Source organism: Bubalus kerabau, chromosome 3 (genome assembly GCF_029407905.1).
Source record: "Bubalus kerabau isolate K-KA32 ecotype Philippines breed swamp buffalo chromosome 3, PCC_UOA_SB_1v2, whole genome shotgun sequence".
Classification (NCBI taxonomy): Eukaryota; Metazoa; Chordata; class Mammalia; order Artiodactyla; family Bovidae; genus Bubalus; species Bubalus kerabau.
This window is the reverse complement of record NC_073626.1, coordinates 26,753,073-26,764,293: the sequence shown is the minus strand read 5'-3', so window position 1 is coordinate 26,764,293 and position 11,221 is coordinate 26,753,073. Positions and strand designations below refer to the sequence as shown.

The following is an 11,221-nucleotide window of genomic DNA, read 5'->3' as shown; positions in this document are numbered from 1 at the left end:
GGATTTTTGTGTGGATGTAAAGTTTCAACTCCTTTGTGTAAATACCAAGGAGATCAATTGCTGAACTGTGTGGGAAGAGTAGGTTTAGTGATGTGAGAAACTGCCAAAATAATCTTCCCAAGTGGCTGTACCATTTTGCATTCCCACCAGCTGTGAATGAGAGTTCCTGTTACTCTGCTTCCTTGCCGGCATTTGGTGATGTCAGTGTTTTTGGATTCTAACGTTTCCAATACGTATGTAGTGATATATAATTGTTCTAATTTGCATTTCCCTGATGACATGTGATGCAAAGTGGATTTCATATGCTTATTTGCCATGCATATATCTCCTTTGATGAGGAGTCTGTTCAGAACTTTTGTCTATTTTTAAATTGGGTAGTTTGTTTTCTTACTGTTGAGTTTAATGTTTCTTTGTGTATTTTAGATACCTGTCTTTTACCAGATGTGTGTTTTGCAATATATCAGAGACGTCTCCCAGTCCATGGTTTGGTTTTTCATTCTCTTATCAGTCCTTTGCAGAACAGTTATTTTAATTTTAATGAAGTCCAACTTAATTTTTTTCCCCATGGATTGTGCTTTTGGTATCTAAAAAGCCATTGCTAAACCTAAGGTCCTTTAGTTCTATCCAGATTAAATGCATCAACATTTATTTAGAAAAAATGAATGTATTTAGACTTACCATGTATCTTCTAGCAATTTTATCCTTTTGCATTTTATCTTTAGGTCTACCTTCCCTTTGAGTTATGTCAGTGTCTTTTGATTGTTCCTGCCTCCTGTGTTATGTTACCTGTTTGTGAGTTTTCCTTGAGATTATGGACAACTTATGTATTCTAGTACTCTTACTACTAAGTAGGCCTCAAAAAATAATTGAGGGTGTTGACAAAAATAATCAACAAACAATCTGTAATAGGAATAGAAATGAGTTTTATTTGAACTAAACTGAGGGCTATAGCCCAGAAGTCAGCCTCTCAGATAACTCTGAGGCATTGCTCTGCAGAAGCAGGGTTTGCAGCACAGTTTTATGTCTTGTTACAACAAAGAACAGCAAATAAGTCAGGGAATACTTTCCCTTAGGATTTCAGGAAACCAGATCAGCATAGACACAGCAAGTCAGCGTGGCCCTGGCACCTGGGAAGGGAGTCTTATGATCAAAGTAGGCCCAGCACTGTCCACAAAGGGAGACTTTTAATCTTTATTGTTAGCATGGACATTCTTTATTTCTGGTCCATGTGCCTTTTTCTTTAAAAATTAAATCAGATGTACAATGTATGAGGGCTTTCTTGGTGGCTCAGTGGTGAAGAAATCCACCTGCAAGGCAGGAGACACGAGTTCAATTCCTGGGTCAAGAAGATCCCCTGGAGGAGGAAACTGCAACCCACTCCAGTATTCTTGCTGGGAAAATCCCATGGACAGAGGAGCCTGCTGGGCTACCGTCCATGGGGTCATAAAAGAGTCGGACATGACTCAGTGACTAAAACAACAACAACAACAAAATGTACAATCGATAGGTCACAACCAGGCAGTCCTAGTTAGCATCTAATTCGAGTTAACTCGTGTATGTGCCCAAGTGACTTCCCCACACCTTATAGCTGAACACTTTTTCATTGCTATCAAAGGGAGTATCTTTATCTTGCTCAACAACCCAACCGTTCTTTTTTTTAGTTGAAGTATAGTTGATTTATAGTATTGTGTTAGTTTTAGGTATACAGTAAAGTATATATACTGTATATATTCTTTTCCCATATAGGTTATTACAAAATATTGAGTATAGTTCCTTGTGCTATAAGTAGGTGCTTATTGTTTATCTATTTTATATAATGTGTATATGTTACTCTCATATTCCTAATTTATCCCCACCCCTGGCTGCTACTTTTTTCCTTTGGTAACCATAAGTTTGTTTTCTATGTTTGTGACTCTATTCCTGTTTTGTCAATAAGTTCATTTGTATCATTTTTTTAGATTGCACATATAAATGATATCATATGATGTTTGTCTTTCCCTGTCCGACTTACTTCGCTTAGTATGATAATCTCTAGGTCCATCCATGTTGCTGAGAATGGCATTGTTTCCTTAGCAGCTCAACTCTTCTTAAAGCAACATGGCTGCTTGAGGCTTGGCCTGCAGAAAAGACTCAGGACCCTTGGGCTGGCCCTTGCTGCATAAACATGAAGCAGCTGCTTCCTCAGGCCTCCAAAGACTCGCACGGTGATGCAGGAAGGTCTCCGAGTGTCAACAATGCTGTCTTGTTAAAAGACAAAGAATAGATGAGGCTTTTGTTTTCCTTGGAACTGGACTGACTTCCAGCAGTGTCCTACAAAAGAATGTCCTATGGGAAGGGGTCGAGGTGGGATTGGAGAGTCAAAAGTTCAAGGGTTATATGGCCATTCTGCCACCAATTCATCGTGACTCACAGTTTCCTGGGTTATATATTATTTTTCTACTTACACACCTATGGATTTGTAAATAAAAGCAAGCCCCTTAGTCAGGGAAAGAATACAGAATATGTGTTTCTGTTCTAAATGAAAGAAATATCTGTATTAACTCCAATTTCTTTTTTCATGGAGAGATATACACAGAAATAAAATGTGAGATTCTATTGGTACAGTGATCAAATATCATTTTTGTGCGACAGTGTCAAACAAATGTGATTTAACTTAAAGTTTCAAAATTTTTTATACAAACACATTCACAAATTAGGAAAATTCTTTCTTGGTCTCTCTTGGAAGGTGTCCCTGGGACATTCCTCTCTTGGAGCCTGAGGTTCACCACGCAAACATTACTTTGGTTCCAGATTCTCCTTTAAAGTCTTAGAGCCTCGCCTTTAAGCTTAACTTGGCCACTGCAATTTAATTACAGTGCAGTGATTTTGTTTATTCCCCCTGTGCTCTTTGGGTTTCCTAGTGGCTCAGCAGTAAAGAATCTGCCTGCAGTGCAGGAGACAGAGGAGACGTGGGTTCGATCCCTGGGTAGGAAGAATCCCCTGGAGTAGGAAATGACAACCCATTCCAGTATCCTTGCCTGGATAATCCCATGGACAGAGGAGCCTGGTGGGGTACATCCATGGGGAAGCAAAATAGTCCGACATGACTGAGCAACTAAACAACAGCGTGTTCTTTGCAATGAAAACATGTAGTTATCTTTTTGGGTATTTTGGGGGAATATATTTTTAAAGGATTGGTGGTTTAGTTGTGTTTGGTGGACTATTTGACCATCTAGTAAAAGTCAGATTTTACTTCTGGGTCTTCCAGCAGGGAGGGAATGTCAGTAGAGAATGTTCAATGGTCAGTTTTGCATGGAATGGTGATTGGGAACCACAGAAATATGAAACAGATCACCTCTGACCTCCAGGTCCCCACCTTTCAAACATAAAGATGAAAACAGCTGTCAGTTCTTCCAGGTGCTCAGAATTAAAAAGCCAGTTCTCTTTTTGATAAATCATGTCTCTGTTTCTTAATCCAGCATCTTTCTTCATATTAGTGAAACTTTGAGGCTGTTCAAACCTTGTTGGCAGAGAAATGAATATCAGCTCTAGTAACAGTCATTAGGGGTGCTTACAAGAGGGAAATTCATTACAGCTTTCCTCCCCCATCTTTTTTTAAGCACACTAGGAAGTTCAGACAAAAATTGTGAATTGTTAATTAACCTTCTTGCAGTTTCGAATAAGTCCAAGCAGAGACACCTTTCTAGATAAGGTTGGCAGCTGCAATCATGCACTTCATTGACTCAAGTAGTGCATTTGCTGAATTTTTAAAGGTATATTTTGTTGTTCAGTTCAGTCGCTCAGTTGTGTCTGACTCTTTGGGACTCCATGGACTGCAGCATGCCAGGCTTCTCTCTCTTTCACTATCTCACGAAGTTTGCTCAGATTCATGTCCATTGAGTCAACGATGCCATCCGACCATCTAATCCTCTGTTGCCTCCTTCTCTTCCTGCCCTCAATCTTTCCCAGCATTAGGATCTTTTCTAATGAGTTGGCTCCTCACACCAAGTGGCCAAACTATTGGAGCTTCAGCTTCAGCATCAGTCCTTCTAATGAATATTCAGAGTTGATTTCCTTCAGGATTGACTGGTTGGATCTCCTTGCAGTCCAAGGGACTCTCTCAAGAGTTTTCTCCAGCACCACAGTTCAAAAGTGTCAATTCTTCGGCGCTCTGCCTTCTTTACGGTCCAACTCTCACATCCATACATGACCACTGGAAAAACCTCAGCTTTGACTATAGGGAACCTACATATGGCACTAAGAAGGATGAGTCTTAAAACATGCTAATAATTTGGAGTAGGATGGGATCTTATTAATCTTTGGTTATAGAAAGAAGTACAATTATGAGCATAGAGGTCAATAGATGTTCAAGAAACAGTTCAAAATGTTTTTTTATATCATCCAGTATGTAACAATACAGAAAATGCATATTTTTTTTTATTTTAGTGGAAGATATTATGACATAGAACAAAATACCAGTAAACACAGACTTTTCACTTTCATAGATTTCTTAATTATAAGGTTTTACATACACACACATATAAACACACAGAGTCCTTCCTGTTCATAGTCTGTCATTCACTCAGGAATGTTGGTTCTGATCCAAAGTGGATGCAGCCTTAGATTCTGAGGTGGTGTGGGTAGGTCATTGCCATGAGCTTTCCATTCTCAAGGGCATCTAGTATAAGCTTGAGCACCTTGATTAGACTTCTCTGCCTACGCAGATCTCCCTAACCAGTTAGTGTTCAATGACTCAGGGACATATTTGATCTTGGGTTAACGGCTCAATGCCACTGGAAGCCTGACCCTACAGTCCAGGTTACCATACATGAAACTAATAGTCAGAGGCCGAACATGGAGACCCCAGCATCAGCAACCGCTGCTGCTTCACTCCCCAGACCGCTGGCCAAACGCACAAGGCTTGAGGGCCAGGGTCAACCCTGGCTCCAATAGAAGAGTGACTTAAAGAAGGAGGCACAGAGTCTGAGATAAGGTGGGGTTAACAGAAGTGGTGCCCATTGCTTGGCTTTTTGGGATGTCACAGATCTGAGCTGGGAAAACGTCACTGTTCTCCCTAAATAGGGGAATCCCTGCAAAGTAGACAGAGTGGCACGAAGGGAGGGGATTAAGACACAGAATATGACTGTTGAATGGTTCCATTCACTCCAGTTTTTGAGAAGGATGTAGAAAATTACCTAAAAGGAAGTGTTTAGGTGACTGTGATTTAAACTTTTATGTGTAGCCATGCCTTCTATTACCAAGAATAATAAAGAGTCAACTGACTTCCAGGGAATTGAGAAGAAGTCAGTGATTTAATGATTGATGACAATTTGGAATGAAAAGCAAGATTATTACTGTGAGAAAAGCTCCTCAAAATGTTGCAGAAACCAGTACTCGAGAAACCAAGCACCATGCTCGGAGAGTTGGAGAACTCCGGTTTATTATGCCAGTGGACCCAAAGGAGTTAACAGTCCAAGCTCTGAGCCCCAAACAGAGGGGTTACAGAGTTTTTATAGGCAGACTGTAGTGGGCAACACTAGCTGTTAGTAGGCTGGTTTAAACTGAGGGGCTTTGCACATGCGGGAACAGCAGTCAAGATGGGGAGCGGGATGCCTGACCTTACGTGGACAGGCATGATTAAGCAGGTTTGCAGGAGCCGGGCAATTGCAAAAATCAGGACAAGGACGAGTGTGATAAGCTCCAGTTCCTAGTATTGTAAGTCCCCATTTTCTGAGACTATGTGACCTATGTGATCCAGACTTCGCAAGGAGCAAGCTGAGTTTCAGAGGCAGAAAGAGCAGGGGGTTATGTAAAATTTTAACTTTTCCTCTTCAAGTATAGTGGTTGATGAGTGAGGAGAGGTGCTGGCTTTCTGTAGGCTTCAACCAAACATCCTAGATTCTTTAGGCAAATGATTTTTATCTAAGGAAAATGACATTAAAACCTGGTGCTATGCTTGCTTTTTAAGGCAAGCTGACAAATAGAGTATAGACTTTCAAACATTTTGACTATGGGTCACAATGAGAAGTACATTTTATATCATGGTCAGTGTATCTGCCCTCTGAATCTCAGTCTCACACACACACACACACACATACACACACACATCGGAAATAAGTATTAAATGCAATACTCTTTGGGAATAACATGCTGAGATATTTTCTCTTCTTCTCTACCCTATTGCATTAAAATTACAATTATTTGCAATCCACTGAATTACTTTACTAATGGGTCATAATTTGCCGTTTAGAATCTGGTAATGTAACAGAGGATGGGCAGAACTAACACCATGTGGAACTGCCTCCCTCCTCCTGTGTCTATATAGTCTATTACCAGCGCCTTCCTATTGCTTCCTCCTCCCAGGCCCTGGAAACCACCAATCTGCTTTCTGTTTACCCTCTCTGGATATTTCATATAAATGGAATCAAACAATATGTGACACTTTGTGTCTGACTTCTTTCCTGTGGCATAATGTTTTCAAGATTCACCTATCGGGTCACATCTATCAGTTCTTCGTCCCCTTTTATGGCTGAATAATTCTCCATTGCATGGATAGACCATGGAGAAGGCAATGGCACGCCACTCCAGTATTCTTGACTGGAAAATCCCATTGACAGAGGAGCCTGGCAGGCTGCAGTCCATGGGGTCGCTGAGGGTCGGACACAACTGAGCGACTTCACTTTCACTTTTCACTTTCCTGCATTGGAGAAGGAAATGGCAAGCCACTCCAGTGTTCTTGCTTGGAGAATCCCAGGGACGGGGGAGCCTGGTGGGCTGCCGTCTATGGAGTCGCACAGAGTCGGACACGACTGAAGTGACTTAGCAGCAGCAGCATGGATAGACCACATTTGTGTGTCCATTCATTCACCGATGGACATTGGGTTACTTCTATTTTTTGTCTGTTGTGTATAGTGCTGCACAGAACATGCACATGGAAAATAACGCCCTTCCTTGAGCCGCCTCAAAAGTTGGGGATTGGAGAAACTTCACCTGACTTTACTCCCAGTGCTTCTTCTACTTAACCTCTTCAGTTTCTGTCTTATCCCAGATTAAAGCCTGTTTCGTCACTGGATGGGAACAGGCAGTGCTCACGTGGCCTTTGGATGCAGCATAGTGTGCTGGGGTATGTCTGCTTAGTGCACCCTGCCCAGTAAGTTCAGTACTGACCCGGAGATGACCGGGAAATGCTGGAGAAATTACTCCCACGTGTGGTCAGTTATATGAAACTCTTAACTTGGTCCATGATGATAAATGATTTTTTAAAGCCTGGAAGATGTCAGTTCTTTGTGGTGACAGGCTAGGTTCCCCACCCTTCAATCCTTCTCTTCTACACTGTATTACTTCTACCCAACATAGTTCTCTGCCTCACAGCCCGCTCTATAAGACTGGGAGTCTGCTCTTCTCTTAGTAAGCCCTGCAAGGCACTAGGGCCTTTGATGGGCTCTGTCTTGAGACCTAAATCAACATTTCCTCGATGCCTCTATCACTGATGCCGACCTAGGTTCTTGCACACTTTAATCAATAGACATTGATAAGAGGCCAGACGAGGAATTCAGGCAAGGCTTTGCTGAGACCTGCAGACCTAGAGAATCCCAGGGATGGGGGAGCCTGGTGGGCTACCGTCTATGGGGTCGCACAGAGTCGGACTCGACTGAAGCGACTTAGCAACAGCAGCAGCAGCAGCAGCAGCGGCGGCAGCAGCAGCAGCAGACCTAGACCAACTAACATGTGCCTTTGCTCTCTCTCCACAAGGGGGCGAGCTGGTTCCTTAAATGGGGTGAAGAGCAGGGGCGGATCAGCAAGTCGGGCTGGAGCGATGGCTTAGGCGGTCTGCTCACCCCTGGGTGGTGCTGTGTGCAGGGACCACACGCAGGACCTTGCTTTTGCTCAGTTCAGTTCAGTTCAGTCGTTCAGTCGTGTCCGACTCTTTGCGACCCCATGGACTGCTGCACGCCAGGCCTCCCTGTCCGTCACTAACTCCCGAAGTTTACTCAAACTCCTGTCCATTGAATTGGTGATACCATCCAACCATCTCATCCATCCCCTTCTCCTCCCGCCTTCAATCTTTCCAAGCATCAGGGTCTTTTCTTTTTTTTTTTGGGGGGGGGGATTCCAGCTTTTTTATTTATTCCCCTTTTAACAAAGTAGAAGAAATAATACAGAATTAAAACTGCAAAAGTAGTTAATTGGTAGAACACACATTCACACAAAAAATCTGGATAGGAAGACAAGCTTATATACAATGAGGAAACACACGTAAATTATGGTAGTTTGTAGGTTGTATACGAAACATTTAAAAAGTCAAACATGCTACACGGTGCCACTGTTTACAGCAATATTGAAGGGGAGAAAATAACACTAATTTAGGGACTGATATACCACAAGGTCCAGGTTTCACAGCATCAGTGCAATAAATTCACAAAACTATATTACAGCTAGTTAATCAGTTTAAGAATTGTTCCCAAGTATATCACATTTCCAGCCCTCAGAGGTCCATTCCTACAGATTTCAACTACTCCATCTATGGGGACCAAAAGCAGGCAGTGTTACCATAAAAGGGGACTCTTGAGACTTATCTTTAAAGGCTTATTCTGGTCTTGAAAAATTGGTAGGATAAGGCTATTTTCTACTGAAATGAATCTTAACTCAACACAGGAAGACTTTTGTCCTTATTGGCTGGTCTTGGAGTGAAGATCATGGACATGACTCTTAACCTTTTATGGACTTTAGTTCCAATTAACTGAAAATCTGAAATTTAAAAGTCCTAACTACTGACTTGTGTAAGCCTGCTACTAAAAAGCCTTTAAGGACGTACTAACTTCAAGTTTAAGTGCAAGGGAACAAGAGTTCTAAAAGTTCCTGCCAGATTCCCCATTTGGGAGGAAGGAAACATTTAGGAAACATTGAGTTTCCTACAAACTGCTAAATTCTGCACAAGGGAGAAAACACACGCTAAGGCATGGAATTAGCTTCATGTTATTCCATGAGGCTTCTGCTCCCACACTATCGAAACAGAATGAGGAATGAATCCTAATTGGTCTCTTCATCAGAAGTGGTAAACTTGGTCTATACTCATGAAGCCAGTTTTTTAAGCAGACAATGGAAGCAGACGATAGAATAAGCTTCCTGAAGTCACAGACCACTATCCTGTATCCAGCTAAAAAAAAGGTCAACTTGAACAGTTATCCCGAGTCACTGTTAACTGTACTAAAGGGTGAAGTTCACCACTATGTTATTTTAAAAGTAATAGTTCAGTTAACCCTGGGTGACAAAAAACCAAGATGAGGAACTGAAGAAAGAGTTGTCCATATAAGGCCAGCTGCTAAGAACACACCCATGAAGACACTGGGCATAAAGCCTTGCTTAGCAAGTCAGAATTTGTACTAAGGGCAGAGTGAGGGACAGCAGAGAGCTACTTCTGTAACATTTTAGTATCCAAACAGCATAACAGACACTGTTCCCAAGGACAATGTATACTCCATTAATCACATTGAATAAAGCAAATGCTTTATTCGTTTTTCTTTTCTTTTTGTTTGAGAAGCTTGTTTATCTCTCTTTTGGCCATTCCAATATACTTCGAAATGATCCCATGTTGGTTCAGTCCAGGAAGCAAAAGTCAGAAAGTCACTATCAGGTAGGTGAGAAGGAGGTTGTGGACTTGCTGTCCCACCCAAGCAACCGCAGCAAGAGAAATAATCATGGTCGTGAAGTACATTTTAGGCTTTTCTTCCTTTAGTGTAAAGAGGCGTTTCCACCAGCCCACAGCTCTGCGTCGAGTTTTTACTAGATTGCTGCAAATTTCATGGAATCTTTGCTGTTGCTCGGTGGTCCATTTATTGGAGCCAAAAATTCTAGGTGCTAGAATGGGAACAAGGTAGTCAGCCAAGCACAAAAACATAACAAAACAGGAAACACCAGATAGAACAGATGGATCTAGATAGTAGATAGTCAGAAACACCAAAGAAACCACACCCATGATGGCAGGTGGAAACCAGGCTCTTTCCCATCGGAGGACTTTATCTGCCATCAGCATCACTTCTCCCCATCCTTGCAGCTGCTCTTCCAGACTTGCAGTCTCTGCAGCCAGCAGATTGGTGCTGCGATTATCTCCTTCCGCCATAGTTCTCCACGTGCCGTATCAGCGAGCACAGGACGCCACCAAATCAAACCCTCCGCAGACTCCCTCGCCGCACCCCTAGCCAGGGTCTTTTCTAATGAGTCAGTTCTTCGCATCAGGTGGCCAAAGTATTGGAGTTTCAGCTTCAGCATCAGTTCTTCCAATGAATATTCAGGACTGATTTCCTTTAGGATGGACTGGTTGGATCTCCTTGCAGTCCAAGGGACTCTCAAGAGTCTTCTCCAACACCACAGTTCAAAAACATCAATTCATTGTTGCTCATCTTTCTTTATAGTCGAACTCTCACATCCATACATGACTACTGGAAAAACCATAGCTTTGACTATATGGACCTTTGTCTGCAAAGTAACGTCTCTGTTTTTTATATGCTGTTTAGGTTGGTCATAACTTTTCTTCCAAGGTGCAAACGTTTTAATTTCATGGCTGTGGTCACCATCTGCAGTGATTTTGGAGCCGCCCCCCCTCCCCAAAATAAACTCTGTCACTGTTTCCATTGCTTCCCCATTATTTGCCATGAAGTGATGGGACCGGATGCCATGATCTTAGTTTTCTGAATGCTGAGCTTTAAGCCAACTTTTTCACTCTCCTCTTTCACTTTCATCAAGAGGCTCTTTAATTCTTCTTCGCTTTCTGACATATGGATGATGTCATCTGCATATCTGAGGTTATTAATATTTCTCCTGACAATCTTGATTCCAGCTTGTGCTTCATCCAGCCCAGTATTTCTCATGATGTACTCTGCATATAAGTTAAATAAGCAGGGTGACCATATACAGCCTTGACGTACTCCTTTCCCAATTTGGAACCAGCCTGTTGTTCCATGTCTACTTCTAACTGTTGCTTCCTGACTTGCATACAGATTTCTCAGGAGGGCAGGTCAGGTGGTCTGGTATTCCCATCTCTTTCAGAATTTTCCAGAGTTTGTGGTGATCCACACTGTCAAAGGCTTTGGCATAGTCAACAAAGCAGAAAGAAATGTTTTTCTGGAACGCTCTTGCTTTTTTGATGATCCAGCAGATGTTGGCAATTTGATCTCTGGTTCCTCTGCCTTTTCTAAAACCAGCTTGAACATCTGGAAATTCACGGTTCACGTACTGTTGAAGC

The 11,221-nt window shown here is 42.1% G+C and overlaps 1 protein-coding gene across 1 annotated transcript; it reads right to left on the bottom strand.

Annotated features, from left to right (window-relative positions):
- Nucleotides 1-8,086: 8,086 nt before the first annotated feature.
- Nucleotides 8,087-10,175, bottom strand: LOC129647558 (ADP-ribosylation factor-like protein 6-interacting protein 1). The gene has a single exon (XM_055574640.1). The coding sequence runs from the start codon at nucleotides 10,097-10,099 to the stop codon at nucleotides 9,596-9,598; it is 504 nt and encodes a 167-aa protein (XP_055430615.1). The 5' UTR covers nucleotides 10,100-10,175; the 3' UTR covers nucleotides 8,087-9,595.
- Between the last annotated feature and the right edge of the window lie 1,046 nt (nucleotides 10,176-11,221).